The sequence below is a fragment of the Colletotrichum graminicola genome, assembly GCF_000149035.1.
Source record: "Colletotrichum graminicola M1.001 genomic scaffold supercont1.6, whole genome shotgun sequence".
NCBI classification, from domain to species: domain Eukaryota; kingdom Fungi; phylum Ascomycota; class Sordariomycetes; order Glomerellales; family Glomerellaceae; genus Colletotrichum; species Colletotrichum graminicola.
The window spans coordinates 752,318-764,735 of NW_007361010.1; the positions used below are offsets into that span (position 1 = coordinate 752,318).

General features: G+C 59.6%; 4 protein-coding genes across 4 annotated transcripts; 3 read left to right on the top strand and 1 right to left on the bottom strand.

Moving 5' to 3' along the window:
• Positions 1-1,512: 1,512 nt before the first annotated feature.
• On the top strand, positions 1,513-2,997 carry GLRG_02256 (uncharacterized protein; the record flags this gene model as incomplete). Its single annotated transcript, XM_008092914.1, has 1 exon — positions 1,513-2,997. The coding sequence occupies one exon, from the start codon at positions 1,513-1,515 to the stop codon at positions 2,995-2,997; it is 1,485 nt and encodes a 494-aa protein (XP_008091105.1).
• A 1,430-nt stretch (positions 2,998-4,427) lies between these two features.
• Positions 4,428-6,021, top strand: GLRG_02257 (UV excision repair protein Rad23; the record flags this gene model as incomplete). Its single annotated transcript, XM_008092915.1, has 7 exons — positions 4,428-4,445; positions 4,561-4,608; positions 4,695-4,767; positions 4,829-4,908; positions 4,962-5,294; positions 5,345-5,842; positions 5,896-6,021. 7 exons carry the CDS (start codon positions 4,428-4,430, stop codon positions 6,019-6,021), a joined length of 1,176 nt encoding a protein of 391 aa, XP_008091106.1.
• A 1,117-nt stretch (positions 6,022-7,138) lies between these two features.
• On the bottom strand, positions 7,139-9,034 carry GLRG_02258 (myb-like DNA-binding domain-containing protein; the record flags this gene model as incomplete). Its single annotated transcript, XM_008092916.1, has 1 exon — positions 7,139-9,034. The coding sequence occupies one exon, from the start codon at positions 9,032-9,034 to the stop codon at positions 7,139-7,141; it is 1,896 nt and encodes a 631-aa protein (XP_008091107.1).
• A 572-nt stretch (positions 9,035-9,606) lies between these two features.
• On the top strand, positions 9,607-12,192 carry GLRG_02259 (BRE1 E3 ubiquitin ligase; the record flags this gene model as incomplete). Its single annotated transcript, XM_008092917.1, has 5 exons — positions 9,607-9,738; positions 10,050-10,193; positions 10,242-10,302; positions 10,354-11,963; positions 12,019-12,192. The coding sequence occupies 5 exons, from the start codon at positions 9,607-9,609 to the stop codon at positions 12,190-12,192; spliced, it is 2,121 nt and encodes a 706-aa protein (XP_008091108.1).
• Between the last annotated feature and the right edge of the window lie 226 nt (positions 12,193-12,418).

A 12,418-nucleotide genomic window follows, 5' to 3' on the forward strand; every position in this document is an offset into this window, starting at 1 on the left:
GGGCCTCGTTTCGTCCGGTCATTGACCAGCAAGTACCTTGACTGGCTCTGTGCACAGCGGGTAGGAGCACCACGTACAGCGGCAGCAACAGCGACAGCTGCGTCGGCGGATGGGACGAGATAGCCCTGCTTCTTCTCGTACACTACACTTGTAAACACGCAGCTTGGCTCTACAGTCAGGTATTCCGAATGCATGCATGCCCCAGGGCCATACATACGGCAGAGCGTCAGCAGCCCATCAGAGATCCATCCTCTCGTCACCAAGCCCCAGTCCTGGCCAAGATCCTAGGCCGCTCATACTACTACTATGTATACTATTACATAGTAGGTAGGTCCGGGCTCTCTGTCCAGCGTCCCAAAAACACACGCCCCCCGGCACACGGACAAGGGTAGCTGCCAGTGTTTTGTTCCGAACGCCCCGCCACGGCATCCCAATATCCTTGCCTTCGCCGTCCTCCACTCCCTCGCCTCTCACTAACCCCTGGGCCATTGGGCTTAGGACCCGGCAAGAAGGGGGTAAGGGGGGGGGGGGGGGGGGGAGGGGAGGAGTGAATAAAAAATAGATAAAAAAAAAATGGAAGAGAGCCCACCGGCCGGCCGAGGCGTGTGCGTAAGGTACGAATAAACTCGCTCGGTCTGCCGTTTGCCCACGCGACGTAGCGCCTCTAGTATTAGCCAGCTCCTCCCTCCACCCCGACAGGGAATACCATCAATCCCCCAACCCAGGCCACGCCGGGCACCCGCACGCACAAAAACACGTCCACGACCGCCTGCCATACTTTATGCTTTTGCTTCCCAGGTTCCGTTCCTCATCCCCCTCTCCGCTTACACATACACCTCTTTTCCTCCAAAACCCCCTTTCCATTCGTTCCCACCAACTGTTATTCTCTCGTTCAACATATCGCCTTCCACATTTCGCTGTCAGCAGGCCCGGCTCGACAACACGGCCCATTCTCACCGCCTTCACCCAAGCACACCGGCCCGTTTGTTGCAGCTCAAAGCCTCGCTGATCGTTTGCTCGACATCCTGTTCGTCACTTTCCAACAACAGCCCCCAGCCTTACTCGTCCCTGTCGAGAGAGTTTCTACACGGAGCTCTCTTACAGATCGAACCTTCACAGTGCTCATGTACACGGCTGGCCAACCGCGTCCCAAATACACCCGCTTTTCCCGTAGACGCCTCGCTGGAACGACTCTCCACTTACACCCGCCTTCGTTTCGTGGCCGCCTCGCCCGCCCGGGGCCCAGCCCTCGTCGACTCGAGTAGCCGATCAACTCGCCGGTCGGTCTGTCATCTCGTCAACGATCACGGTTCGAACGGGCTTCGCAGCGTCTGGGTCCGTCCGTCGTTGGAAAGCAACCAGGCCGCCGACCCACCCGTCTCTGGCAGACCAACCAACAACGCACCCTCTGCCTGTTTCCGTGCGATATAGCTGCGTTTGCAACGAAGCAGACCCGGCCCCCGTCTTCACTTCGTTCATTCTCGGTTCCTAGGCTTTGACAGCCGCTTCACAATGGCTCTGCCCCGACCTCTTCCCGTTGCGGCCGGCGCCGTGGCGCTGATCGCCACCATCACCATCGTCGTCATCCACGTCGTCCTCGCCGCCCACATTACCGTAAACCCGCCAGTCCGGACTTCGGCGATTCTGTCCTCGATTTTGGAAAGCATCCTTCTAATCATTATGGGATGGATGATGTCTGCGAACCTAACCCGCAGGTCCCGAAGCTGTTCAAAGCGCCTCATCAGCATCATGTTCGCCACCAGCATGCTCACGTGCATCCTGGCCACCGCCGCCTCGGTGGCCACCATGATCTGCCTCGGCAATGCCGCAAATGCCCTGCCAGATTCCGTTCTGGGTGCGAAGCAGACAAGCTTTCTCATCGCTTCGTCCGTTGCTCTCGGCCTCTGCTTTGCGTGCCAGCTCATTTTCATCGTCATTCACTTCGTCCTGGCTCGCCTTTTCGCCCGCCAAGGGGCGGACTCGCTCCACTCGGATGAGGAGTCCCGCAAGACTCCCAACGTCCACATCAAGTCGGTCCCCTACCACCGTACTTGCCCGACGTTCGAGAGCAGGGGCCGATCCGTTTCCACGGGCTCGCAGACCCCGCCCCAGTCCAGCAGCGGCCGGTCTGCTACCGAGACGCTGTACTCCATCCGCTCCTCGCTGTCCAACGTCGTCCGGCCCATCTCCTCGAGAACTCGTCTGCTGCCGCTGAGGGAGAAGAAGCGGGCGTCGTCGATCGACTCGAACCACTACCGGTCACGATCTAGCAGCGTCAACGAGGATCCTTCGTTCGACTCATGGGACACATCCTCCGTCGACATGCAAAGCCGCTTGACAGTCCTCGGCACGTCGTCTCCTGTCCCTGGAAGGTTCCTCGAGACCATCCCAGCCAGCCCTACTACCAGCCGCAGTCCCAGTCCCGGCACGCCGCTGGACATGGACCTGGAGACCCCGCGCCCTCGCCGCCGCAGCCGCAGTTATAGCCCCGCCCCCATGGGCAGTCTCCGGAATCCTGAGCACACCTTTACGCTGCAGGCTTCTGCCAGCGAGTGCTCCCTCCGGCGCCCCGAGCCCGCATTCACCATGCAGGGCTCCGCGAGCGAATCGCACATTCACCCCTTATTCCGGTCCGACTCCCCGGATCCGCCGCCCATGGTGACGCCTGGCACCGTCGTCACCGCGGCTCCCGACGCAGGCCGTGTCCTTCCAGACCGGAACAGCATTCGGCGCATGAGAAGCGGCAGCCTGCCTTCGGGCCCTAGCCCTCTCAGCTGCGCAAGCAGCTTTGAGAACTTCTTCCCCAGCAACCCGCCGTCCATCAAGGAGAAGGGCGAGCTTCCGTCGCCCCAAGAGGAAGATGAGGCTCTCGGCGAAAGACAGATGACGCCTCCCATTCCCGAGTGGATTCTGACCGCCGGGTCCCGGACGAGCCTGTCCGGATACCAAAGCCGGAAGCTCCGGGTCGACGGGGACGTTGAGCAGGGGCAGTCATGATGATGACGGCAAACGGCATGCCGGCAGTAACCAAGGGCATGCCTGTGCCTTGGAAACCAAAAAGGGGATACGGGAAAAAGATTGACCCGGCGCGGTCCTCATGAATGTCTAATTGCTATTTTGTCCTCGGACAGCAGGAAGTATATGCTCGGGCGGTGATACCATATTTGACGGATTTGTTTTCTTTGTATAGCGCGGCGTTGTCCTAGGTGGCACAGAGAGAGAGAGAGAGAGAGAGAGAGAGAGAGAGAGAGAGAGAGAGAGGAGGTGGGAAAAGATCCCGCGGCCGGCGGCCGAGACGCCAATAAATTTAACGAGTCACATGAACCTGTTGATGAGTGAGCAATGCGTGTGCGGTGCAAGCGGGTCTGCAGCAGTAACCAGGACCCGACTGTCTGGGTTGAGTTGTCTTCTGAGGGGATAGACGACAATAGGTCCCGTGTGTCGCGCCGGATCGGTTGGTGGGGATCTCGGACTATGGATGATCCTGCTCCGCAACACCGCTGCGGATCTCTTGGCAACCCGGTGGGCTCGGGCTCGGGCTCAAGCACGGGCACATTCTTACCTCAGCGACAGGTCCGGTTCCAGCTGCGGACAAGGCGTTCCTGCAACTTTCCAGCAAGATCAGTGCTCTCTTACTGGGAAGCCGAGCTGTTCAGAGAGTGGCTTGTGATATTATGCAAGCTGGACACGTTGTCGTGGAAGCCTGGGGCTGAATGCGTTCGTACTGACCTAAGGCGTTTGTACAACGCTGACAGGTACAACACCCCGCTTTCTGTGGCTGCCGAAATTTCTGCGTGATGATGCTCTGCACGCGGCTGCGAGGACGAACGGGATGATCATAAACCATGGGAAAGCTCCCTGAATTGCCTACCTCATGATTTTATCAACCGTCGTCTCGCAATTCTGGTACTGTTATCCACCCATCTCGGTGCTCCTCATAATCTGAGCCACCAGGAAGGCCCTCTTGCACCGCCACTTTCCTGGAGCAAAAGAAAGTTTGGCTAGGAAAGCGCCACCCGACCGATGCGCTAGCCAGTTATCTGTGCTCTTTCCGACCTGGTTTTTAGTGGGGAAGTGGGCGGAAAGACAGTGAACCAGCACCAACTCAGAAAGAAAATGGAAGGAGGTACCTCAGCCAACCAACTGGAGCCGCCCGCCGCCGCCTTCCCCCACTGCGCAGCAACCAAACACCGACTTCTAGGTCACCACTTACCTTCGTCATCTCCATTAATTCTGTACCAGTCTTTCCCGCGCACAACAAAACCAACCGGGTGACGGGTTTCTCATCTTTCACCCACAGCTTACTGCGCATTTTCTTTCAGCGCTTGCCATCACAGCCATTCCGCATCCTTTTGTCCGACCTCACCGGTTATCTCACCCTCCTCCCCTTGTGATTGCAGCCCTCTGCTGCCCAAAAGCTAGCCAAGATGAAGGTCACCTTCAAGGTATGCACAGCCCAGCTTCCTCCCACCTGAGGGCGGATGGCCCTGTTGCAATGCGCCTCACCTCTCCTAACACGAGCTATTGCTGACGTTTTTTCCTTTTCTTTTCTTTGTCTAGGACTTGAAGCAACAAAAATTCACGCTCGATGTTGAGCCCACCGACCTTGTGTGTTCCGACCCCACATCCCCGCCTATGAGCTCTTCCACGGCTGCCTCACGATGACCTGGTCACGAAGCTAACGCGATGAACAGGTCTCTGCTGTCAAGCAGAAGATTGCCGGAGAGAAGGGATGGGATCCCAAGGACCAGAAGCTTATCTACTCTGGTAGGTCCCTGGTTTCGGAGGCGTGGGGGGAGACGCGATGGCTTAAGCTGACAGCCACTAGGCAAGATCTTGAAGGACGACGACACTGTTGAGTCCTACAAGATTGAAGAGAAGGGATTCGTCGTCTGCATGGTCAACAAGGTCCGTACAACGGCGGCCCCATCCCGCTTGCTTGATTACTGATGGCCCAATAGCCCAAGGCACCCAAGCCCACACCTGCCGCTGAATCCTCGGCGCCCGCTGTCCCGGCGACTCCCGCTCAGCCCGTCGCCGCGACTCCGGCCGCACCTCCCGCTCCCGCTGCTCATGCTGCCGCGCCAGCCGCCGCTCCCACCACGCCCACCCCCGCTGCCAGGACCACAGGCGGCGGCGATGCTGGACCCACGGACCCGTCGATGGCCATGGGCGCCCAGCGCCAGGAGGTGATTGCGAACATGGAGGCCATGGGTTTCGAACGTGCTCAGATCGACGCCGCCATGCGTGCCGCCTTCTACAACCCCGACAGAGCCGTCGAATACCTGCTCAACGTAAGCTGTCACGGCCCCGTAGCCGACTTCCGCAACTGACATTCTTGCAGGGCATCCCCGACAGCGTTCAGGAGGAGCAGCAGCAGCGACAGGCTGCCGCCGCCGCCGCCCAGCCCGCCCAGCCCGCCGCCGGTGCTGCCGGTGCTGCCGGCGCCGACGACGATGGAAACGTCAACCTTTTCGACCTCGCCGCCCAGGCTCGCGGTGGTGGTGGCGGTGGACGTGGAGCCCCCGCCGGTGGCAACACACAGGCTGCCGCTGCGGCTGCGGCCGCCGCTGCCGCCCAGGGTGGTTTCGGCAATCTGGACTTCCTCAGAAATAACGCCCAGTTCCAGCAACTGCGCCAGGTTGTCCAGCAACAGCCTCAGATGCTGGAACCCATCCTGCAGCAGCTCGGCGCCGGCAATCCCCAGCTTGCCCAGCTCATCGCCAACAACCCCGATCAGTTCCTGCAGCTCCTCGGTGAGGAGGTCGACGATGACGTCCCTCTGCCCCCCGGCGCGCAAGCCATCCAGGTCACCGAGGAGGAGCGTGACGCCATCGAACGGGTAGGTTATTCTGCAGCCTGGTCTTTGATGCGAGAGTACTAACAATCGCTCAGTTATGCCGCCTCGGCTTCGACCGCGACGCCGCCATCCAGGCCTACTTCGCCTGCGACAAAAACGAGGAGCTCGCGGCGAACTTCCTGTTCGACCAGCCCGACGACGATGAAGGGCCCCAGAACTAAGCCGATCCGCTATGACCGCATGATTACACATTCTACGACAGACACGCAAGGCTCAGGGATTGCCGGGCGGTGTTGGCTGGGTAACAACGACTCGAGGGAGACTTTAGGATACCTAGTCGCGACGACAGGATCCATGTCAGCATGGGAACGAGGCCGCCGTCCTCATTGTTCGTGGAGTTAGATTCTTTTCCCAAGAGCCGGCGCGGAGGCAGGTCGGCCGAGGACGACATGCGGGGTTTGACTTGCACACATACGGAGGTCGCATGTCGCGCGCAGTTGCAACGTACATGCTTGTCTGTGGCCAGGAGTGCTCCAGTTCCGGTTTGGAAGAGAGCGCGGCGTCAAACCTAGGTAGCCAGACCAGGTAGTACCGACTAATCCAACTTTCCAATTCCATTTCTCGTCACAGTGTTGCCTGGATACATGGTAGATTGGTGGACGCTGCTACCGGTAGTCGAGACAAGTCTGATTGGTCTTAATCGTTTGGCCTCAGTGACGCTGCTGACTATGGTTTGGCCTCACTTCAAAGTAGTATAACTAGGCGCGTGCCTTCGTTCTTTTGATGATATCTTTCTTTTCTCTATACTTACCTGCTTGACGGCCCGGAGATCAAGAGCCCCGGGCCGTGGAGGAGGGGTACCTGCATTGCACACCGCGGCCGTACCCCTCGCCGTATGGGGCCTCAGAGGAACCGTACGAGGTCTAATTTTTAATGTCTCTTTCTTGGAAAGTCTTTCTTTTTCATTGTGCTCCTCGCCTGGCGCGGTTACGAGGAAGAAGGGCGAGTAGGCGCTGGCAAACATCTACGGTTAAAGCACGTTGGCTGGAAAAGAGGGTCCTAAACGCCTCAAAAAAAAAAAAGCTATTGCGAGTGTTCCCGCGGCTGTGCGCAGGGCGTCCTGCCCGTGTGTGTTCCGATTCGATTCCTGAACCCTCGCTGCAAACTACATAACCCAAAGAAATCGCAATACCGACGCCGCCTGATGCAAAAGTAGATGCCCCCCACCAAGACCGTGTTGTATTTTTTCCTGGTGAAAAAGCAAAGGGTATCTGTCTCTGGTAGCCGCTCCGGTTTCCCACTCCCTTGCCCGCGTAGCCCCCGTTCTCCCCGGCGCCTTCATCGGTGGATGATCTCGCCGCGCATGTTGTACTCGACGGCCTTCTTCTTGGCCTTGGCCGCGCCCCTCTTCTTGCCCCGCCCGGCGTCCAGGTCCATGTCGGTCTCGTCGATGGTGATCATGCCGTCGGCGTCAACCGTTATTTGAGGGCCCACGTTGGCCTGCTGCTTCGGCCTGGACTTGCCGCCGCCGGCCGCACCACCACCAACACCGCCCGCTGCCGCGGAGGACTCCTCCTCTGCAGGCCCGCCCTCGCCCTTGTCCTGCAGAGAGGCAAAGTTCCTGGCGTTGATGGCGTCCTTGGCCGCCTTGATCTTTGCCTGCTCGGCGTCGAACTCGGCCTGCTGCGCGCGCTGCGCCGCCATGATGGCCTCGACGGGTTCGTACTCGGCCTTGGTCCACGTCTTGTACTCCTCGAGGTCGATCTGGAGCTCCTTCTTGCCGACGAGGATGGCGTCGATGCGCGCGGGCGCGTGGCGCTCCTCGCGGTTGAACTTCATCTTGACGTGCCGCCGGTTCTTGCCGGGGAACATGCCGCTGATCATCTGAAAGTCGGTGCCGAACATGCGGAGTCCGCGGTAGAAGAGCTCCGTCTCCTCCTCGGTCCACACGTTGGGCCCCTTGAGCTTCGAGCCCGTCCTGTAGCTGTTCTGCGTCGTGAGCGTCGTGAAGTCGTTCTCTTCGATCTCGAGCATGTCCTCGCCCTCGGCGGCCGCGGCGGCGATGGCGTGACGGTCGAGGCTCAGTGAGTTTTGGTCCACCACGATCTGGCCGTCGATGATCTGGAACTGGGGCCCCGTCGAGACCATGCTGGTCGGCTTCGGTGGGAGGGCGGCCGCGGGCGTCGCCTGCCCGCTCGAAGTGGGCGCCGGTGTCCCGCTCTCCGAAGCAACATCTTCCGAGCCGTTCCTCTTGGCCTTGAGCCTCTCTCGGGCCCTCGCCTGCTTCTCGCGATGGCGCTGCAGGAGCTCCTCGTGCCGGCTGAACTTCTTGCCGATACGGAGGTCCCTCGTCAAGTCCCCCATAGTGAGGGTGCTGAGGTCAGCCTCCTGGTTCTCGGCATCCTCCGGCGTTACCGAGCGGGCTCGGCGGGGTCTTGACGACGTCTTTGATGTCGTGTCCGTCTCCGTCGTCGTGCCGTCCTCCGTCGTCCTCCTCTTCCTCGGCCGAGGCGGCCGTGTCGGAGCCGCCTCGCCATCCGTGGTGGCTTCCTTCTGTTTCCGCGGTCGCTTGGGTTTCGGGGCTGCGGTGCCGTCTTCGGCTCCTGCGGCAGTCTCGGTCGCTTCTGTGGCTCGTTTTCGGGGCCGCTTGGCGGGACCTTTTGTAGTTGCGCCCAGCGCATCATCTGATGGCACAGCTTCAGCGTCGCCCTGGGTTTCTGTCGTAAGAGCCACCTCGGTTACGGGAGGGGCGGTGGCGGGTGGTGTGTTCAGCTGGGCGGCGGGCGTTGACGTCTCGGACATATGGGCTTCGCCGGCAGTCGATGCTGGCTGCTGGTCGCTCTGCAGAGAGGCGGTCGGCGTCTGCGTTGTTGGCCGGCTGGCGGAAGGCTCGGCGGCTTTCCTCTGGTTGGCCTTGTTCGATGTCGAAACAGGAGCGGCAGGCTCATCCGCCGACGGTTGTGGTTGGGGCATCGTGTTCGGCTCGGTCGATGGCGGGGTATTGGTGGGCTGTCCTCCGGCGGGCTCCTTCGCTCCCACGCTGGTTCCGGCCATCGTCTGCACTGGCGTATCGCTCGGGACGGCGGCAGTCCCTGCCTCGGCCGCGGGTTCGGTCGCAGTCGACGACGGCGCCCTCGGGGGCTGCGGCGCGGCAGCCCCAGGCGCTCGAGGACGAGCCTGGGGCATTTTCGGCTTGAAAGCCATACCGCCCTTTTTCTTGAACATGGAACTCATGATGGCGATGGTGCATATAATTTATTACCGTCGTTTATAGAGCCTCATGGCCGGAGCAGAGGCGTACGGGGTAGTCGAGTGGTTGCAGGTTGTGGCTTGTCGCTTGCGAACCAGACTTTTTGTCAGTCATGGCGGGATGGCGGGATCTCGAGAAAAAGTGATAAGTGAATTTGAGGGACCCCGACGATTAACCGAACCGTGCACTTTGCGCGAGACGCCTGACTGGCCGATAAGAGGACGGTTCCCCATCCGGACTAGCGCGAAGCTAGTCCTGTTTGAGGAGTGGACCGGTCTGGCTTGATTTGAACGTGAAGCGTCGGTGTTCAACCTCGAAAATTCAACCTCCTTTGCCCAAGGCTTCCTTCTTCATTCCGCGCCGAATCAGACTAGCCCGACAATCCCAACACACGTATGGCTCGGATCGACTTCTGAACACCCTCAGCTGTTCCATCCAGCCGCTTTGATCGTCTCGCCGACCCGGATGCGTACGCTGTTGCAGCATCCCTACCTTTCTCATGCCTGTAGCAACCTCAGCCCCGACTGTTTCCCCCCGTCCGTCCACCTTATCCAAGATGGAGGATAGGAAGAGACCTCCCATCAGCACCGCTGAGGACCTCGCCCCGCCCAGCAAGCGGCATCAGACCGTCAATGGAAGCAAGTCCAAGGGCGACGGTGGTGACACCGCCGAGGAGCACTGGATCGAGGTAAGTGTCACGAGATCACAGTTTCCCAACACGTCAAGTTTTCTCAACAATCAATGGACCCCCGCCCGATTCCCATCTGCCATCAATTGCGACGCGACATCACGACCATCGAATGCTCAAAGCCACGTCCAACACTGGCGGGTCGCGGTCGACTGGCCTGGAATGACCTTTCGATCCGCCGACGAGGCTGCATGACGGCACTGCGTCTACCTGCCTTGCACGCGTCCGATCTTCCTCCACGCTTTCACACATGAACACGATCGCCTGGCGCGAAATACATGGAAAGGGACCCGAGCTGATGATGAGTTCAGAACTATCAAAAGGGCGCCATTTATCGACAATTGCAAGAAACAAAAAGGGAAAAGGCCGACTTCGAGTCGCGCGTTGAACAACTGCAGAAAGCCCTCGTATACCGCGAAGACCATATCCGCATCATTGAAGCATGGTGGAAACAGGTTGGTCCGGCCGATCCCGTGTCTCGGTGCTTGGCTGACTCTCACTAGGTTCTGGAGGAGATGGAACAGCTCGCGGATCCGGCACTATCGCCTCTCTCGGGCCCGTCCAGTAAATACACCCCCCTTCCCGATGCAACCGGATGCAAACTGACGCAACCAGACCCTCCATATATCACTAGCACTCACTTTAAAGACAACGACGAATTTCAACGACACCTGGATGACACCGCCTCTGACATCAAGAAGCGGGCCGAGGCCGTGCTCAATCGCATCGCGAACGCCAGGGGAGAGATTACGCCGAACATTGCTGACCTGGAGACGCGGGTCAACGCCTTACTCGCTCAGCAAAAGGATTATCTGGTCAAGTTGGACCGTGCACAGCAAGAGAACGAGCAACTGTCGGAGGACCTGAACAAGGCCAGCCTCCGATTCTTCAAGGCCGAGAAGCGCATGGACAGGCTGAAGAGCGCCCAAGTGCAAAAGCTCGAACAACAGTTCATCGCCAGCGCCAAACCGACAATCGCCGGCGGAGAAAATGGAAGTGCCGCAGCAGAAGCAAATGGAAACGCCGCCGAGGCACTCATCAAGTTCGAGGAGGCATCGGCGGTCGTTAAGAAGCAGAAGGAACAACTGGAGTCTGCGCAGGCGGACATCAAGACCCTGCAGGAGGAGAACTCGGCGCTCAAGGCGCGAAGGGAGGGCCTCACCGATGAAGACTTCATCCGGACGGATGTGTTCAAGCAGTTCAAGGGCCAGAACGAGGACCTGATCAAGCGGATCAACCACTTGGAGGCCACGAACAAGCAGCTGAGGGAGGAAGCCGAGAGGCTTCAGGCCGAGCGGACGGCGTTCCGGACCAAGCTCAACGACGAGGCGCAGATGATCACCTCGGATCTCGAGCGCCAGGTTGAGGAGCGCGACGCCGACCTGACCCGGATCCGCGCGGCCCGGGACGAGTGGTACGCCAAGGCTAACATGCTGGAAACGCGAGAGAAGGAGGAGAAGCAGGCGCTGCAGCACCTCAAGGAGCTCACAGGCGCCCAGGAGGACCGAATCGCTTCCCTGGAGCTGGAGCTGCAGCGCCTCAAGCCCACCGAGGACCAGCAGATGGCCGACCCTGATCCCGAACTGGAGAGCATGCCCGCGGACGAGCTGCTCTCCAAGTACAAGAAGCTCCAGCAAGATTTCGAGTCTATCAACAAGGAGCTGCCCGCCCTTCAACAAGCGTACAAGCGATCGATGGGCCTGGCGCAGAAGAAGGTCATGGAGTACACAGTACTCGAGGAGCGCGCATCGGCTGCCCTTGCCGAGAAGCAAAAGGTCGACCAGAAATACTTCGCCGTGAAGAAGGACGCCGACATGAGAGACCGCGAGCTCAGCGTGCTCCGCAGCCAGAACCGCAAGAGTTCCGAGATAGTGACTCAGCTCAAGGAGGTCGAGGCCCAGAACCGAGTCCTGATTAGCAACCTCGAAAAGCAGCTGTCGGACCTGAAGCAGGCCAACGCGGCCATGGCGGCGGAGCACAAGAAGATGGAGTCCGCCAGCTCCGATGCGGCGCGCCGGGCCGACTCGTACAAGAACCAGGTCAGCGAGCTGACGAACTTGGTCAAGTCGCGCGACGCAGCCGTGGCGGCGGCCCGAGAACGCACCACCACCCAGGAGGCCGAGGTCGAGCGTCTCAAGGTGCGCGCAGACATGGTGCAGAAGGACAAGGACGAGTGGAAGCGCAAGGCGTTGAGCAACTCGTCGGAGGAAGAGGAAATGCTCAGGGTAAGTCGGCGTATTCCGCCGCCCGTTCGACCGGATGGCTAACAGTAACCCCCAGACCTTCGCACTCTGCACGGTATGCCGCAACAATTTCAAAGACACGGCCTTGAAGACATGCGGGCACCTGTTCTGCCACCAGTGCGTAGACGACCGCATCAGCAACCGCATGCGCAAGTGCCCCAACTGCTCTAGGGCGTTCGACCGGTTGGACGTCATGTCCGTCCATCACTAGACTCCGTCGTGGGGGTTTGGCTCACATGAATTATTTTGACTCGTCGAGAGGGTGACGAGAAATCGATGTTTTGATTATGCATCACAGATGTTTGCGCAGTTTGGAGTTCGCTTTCGCAGCAGGGGATTTCATGGTATGATACCTTGGGGGTTTACCCAAAAGACGCTCGCAATTGGAAATGATAGGTGGTTGTACTTTTACGCGTATGGAAGACGACCCGGGCCCC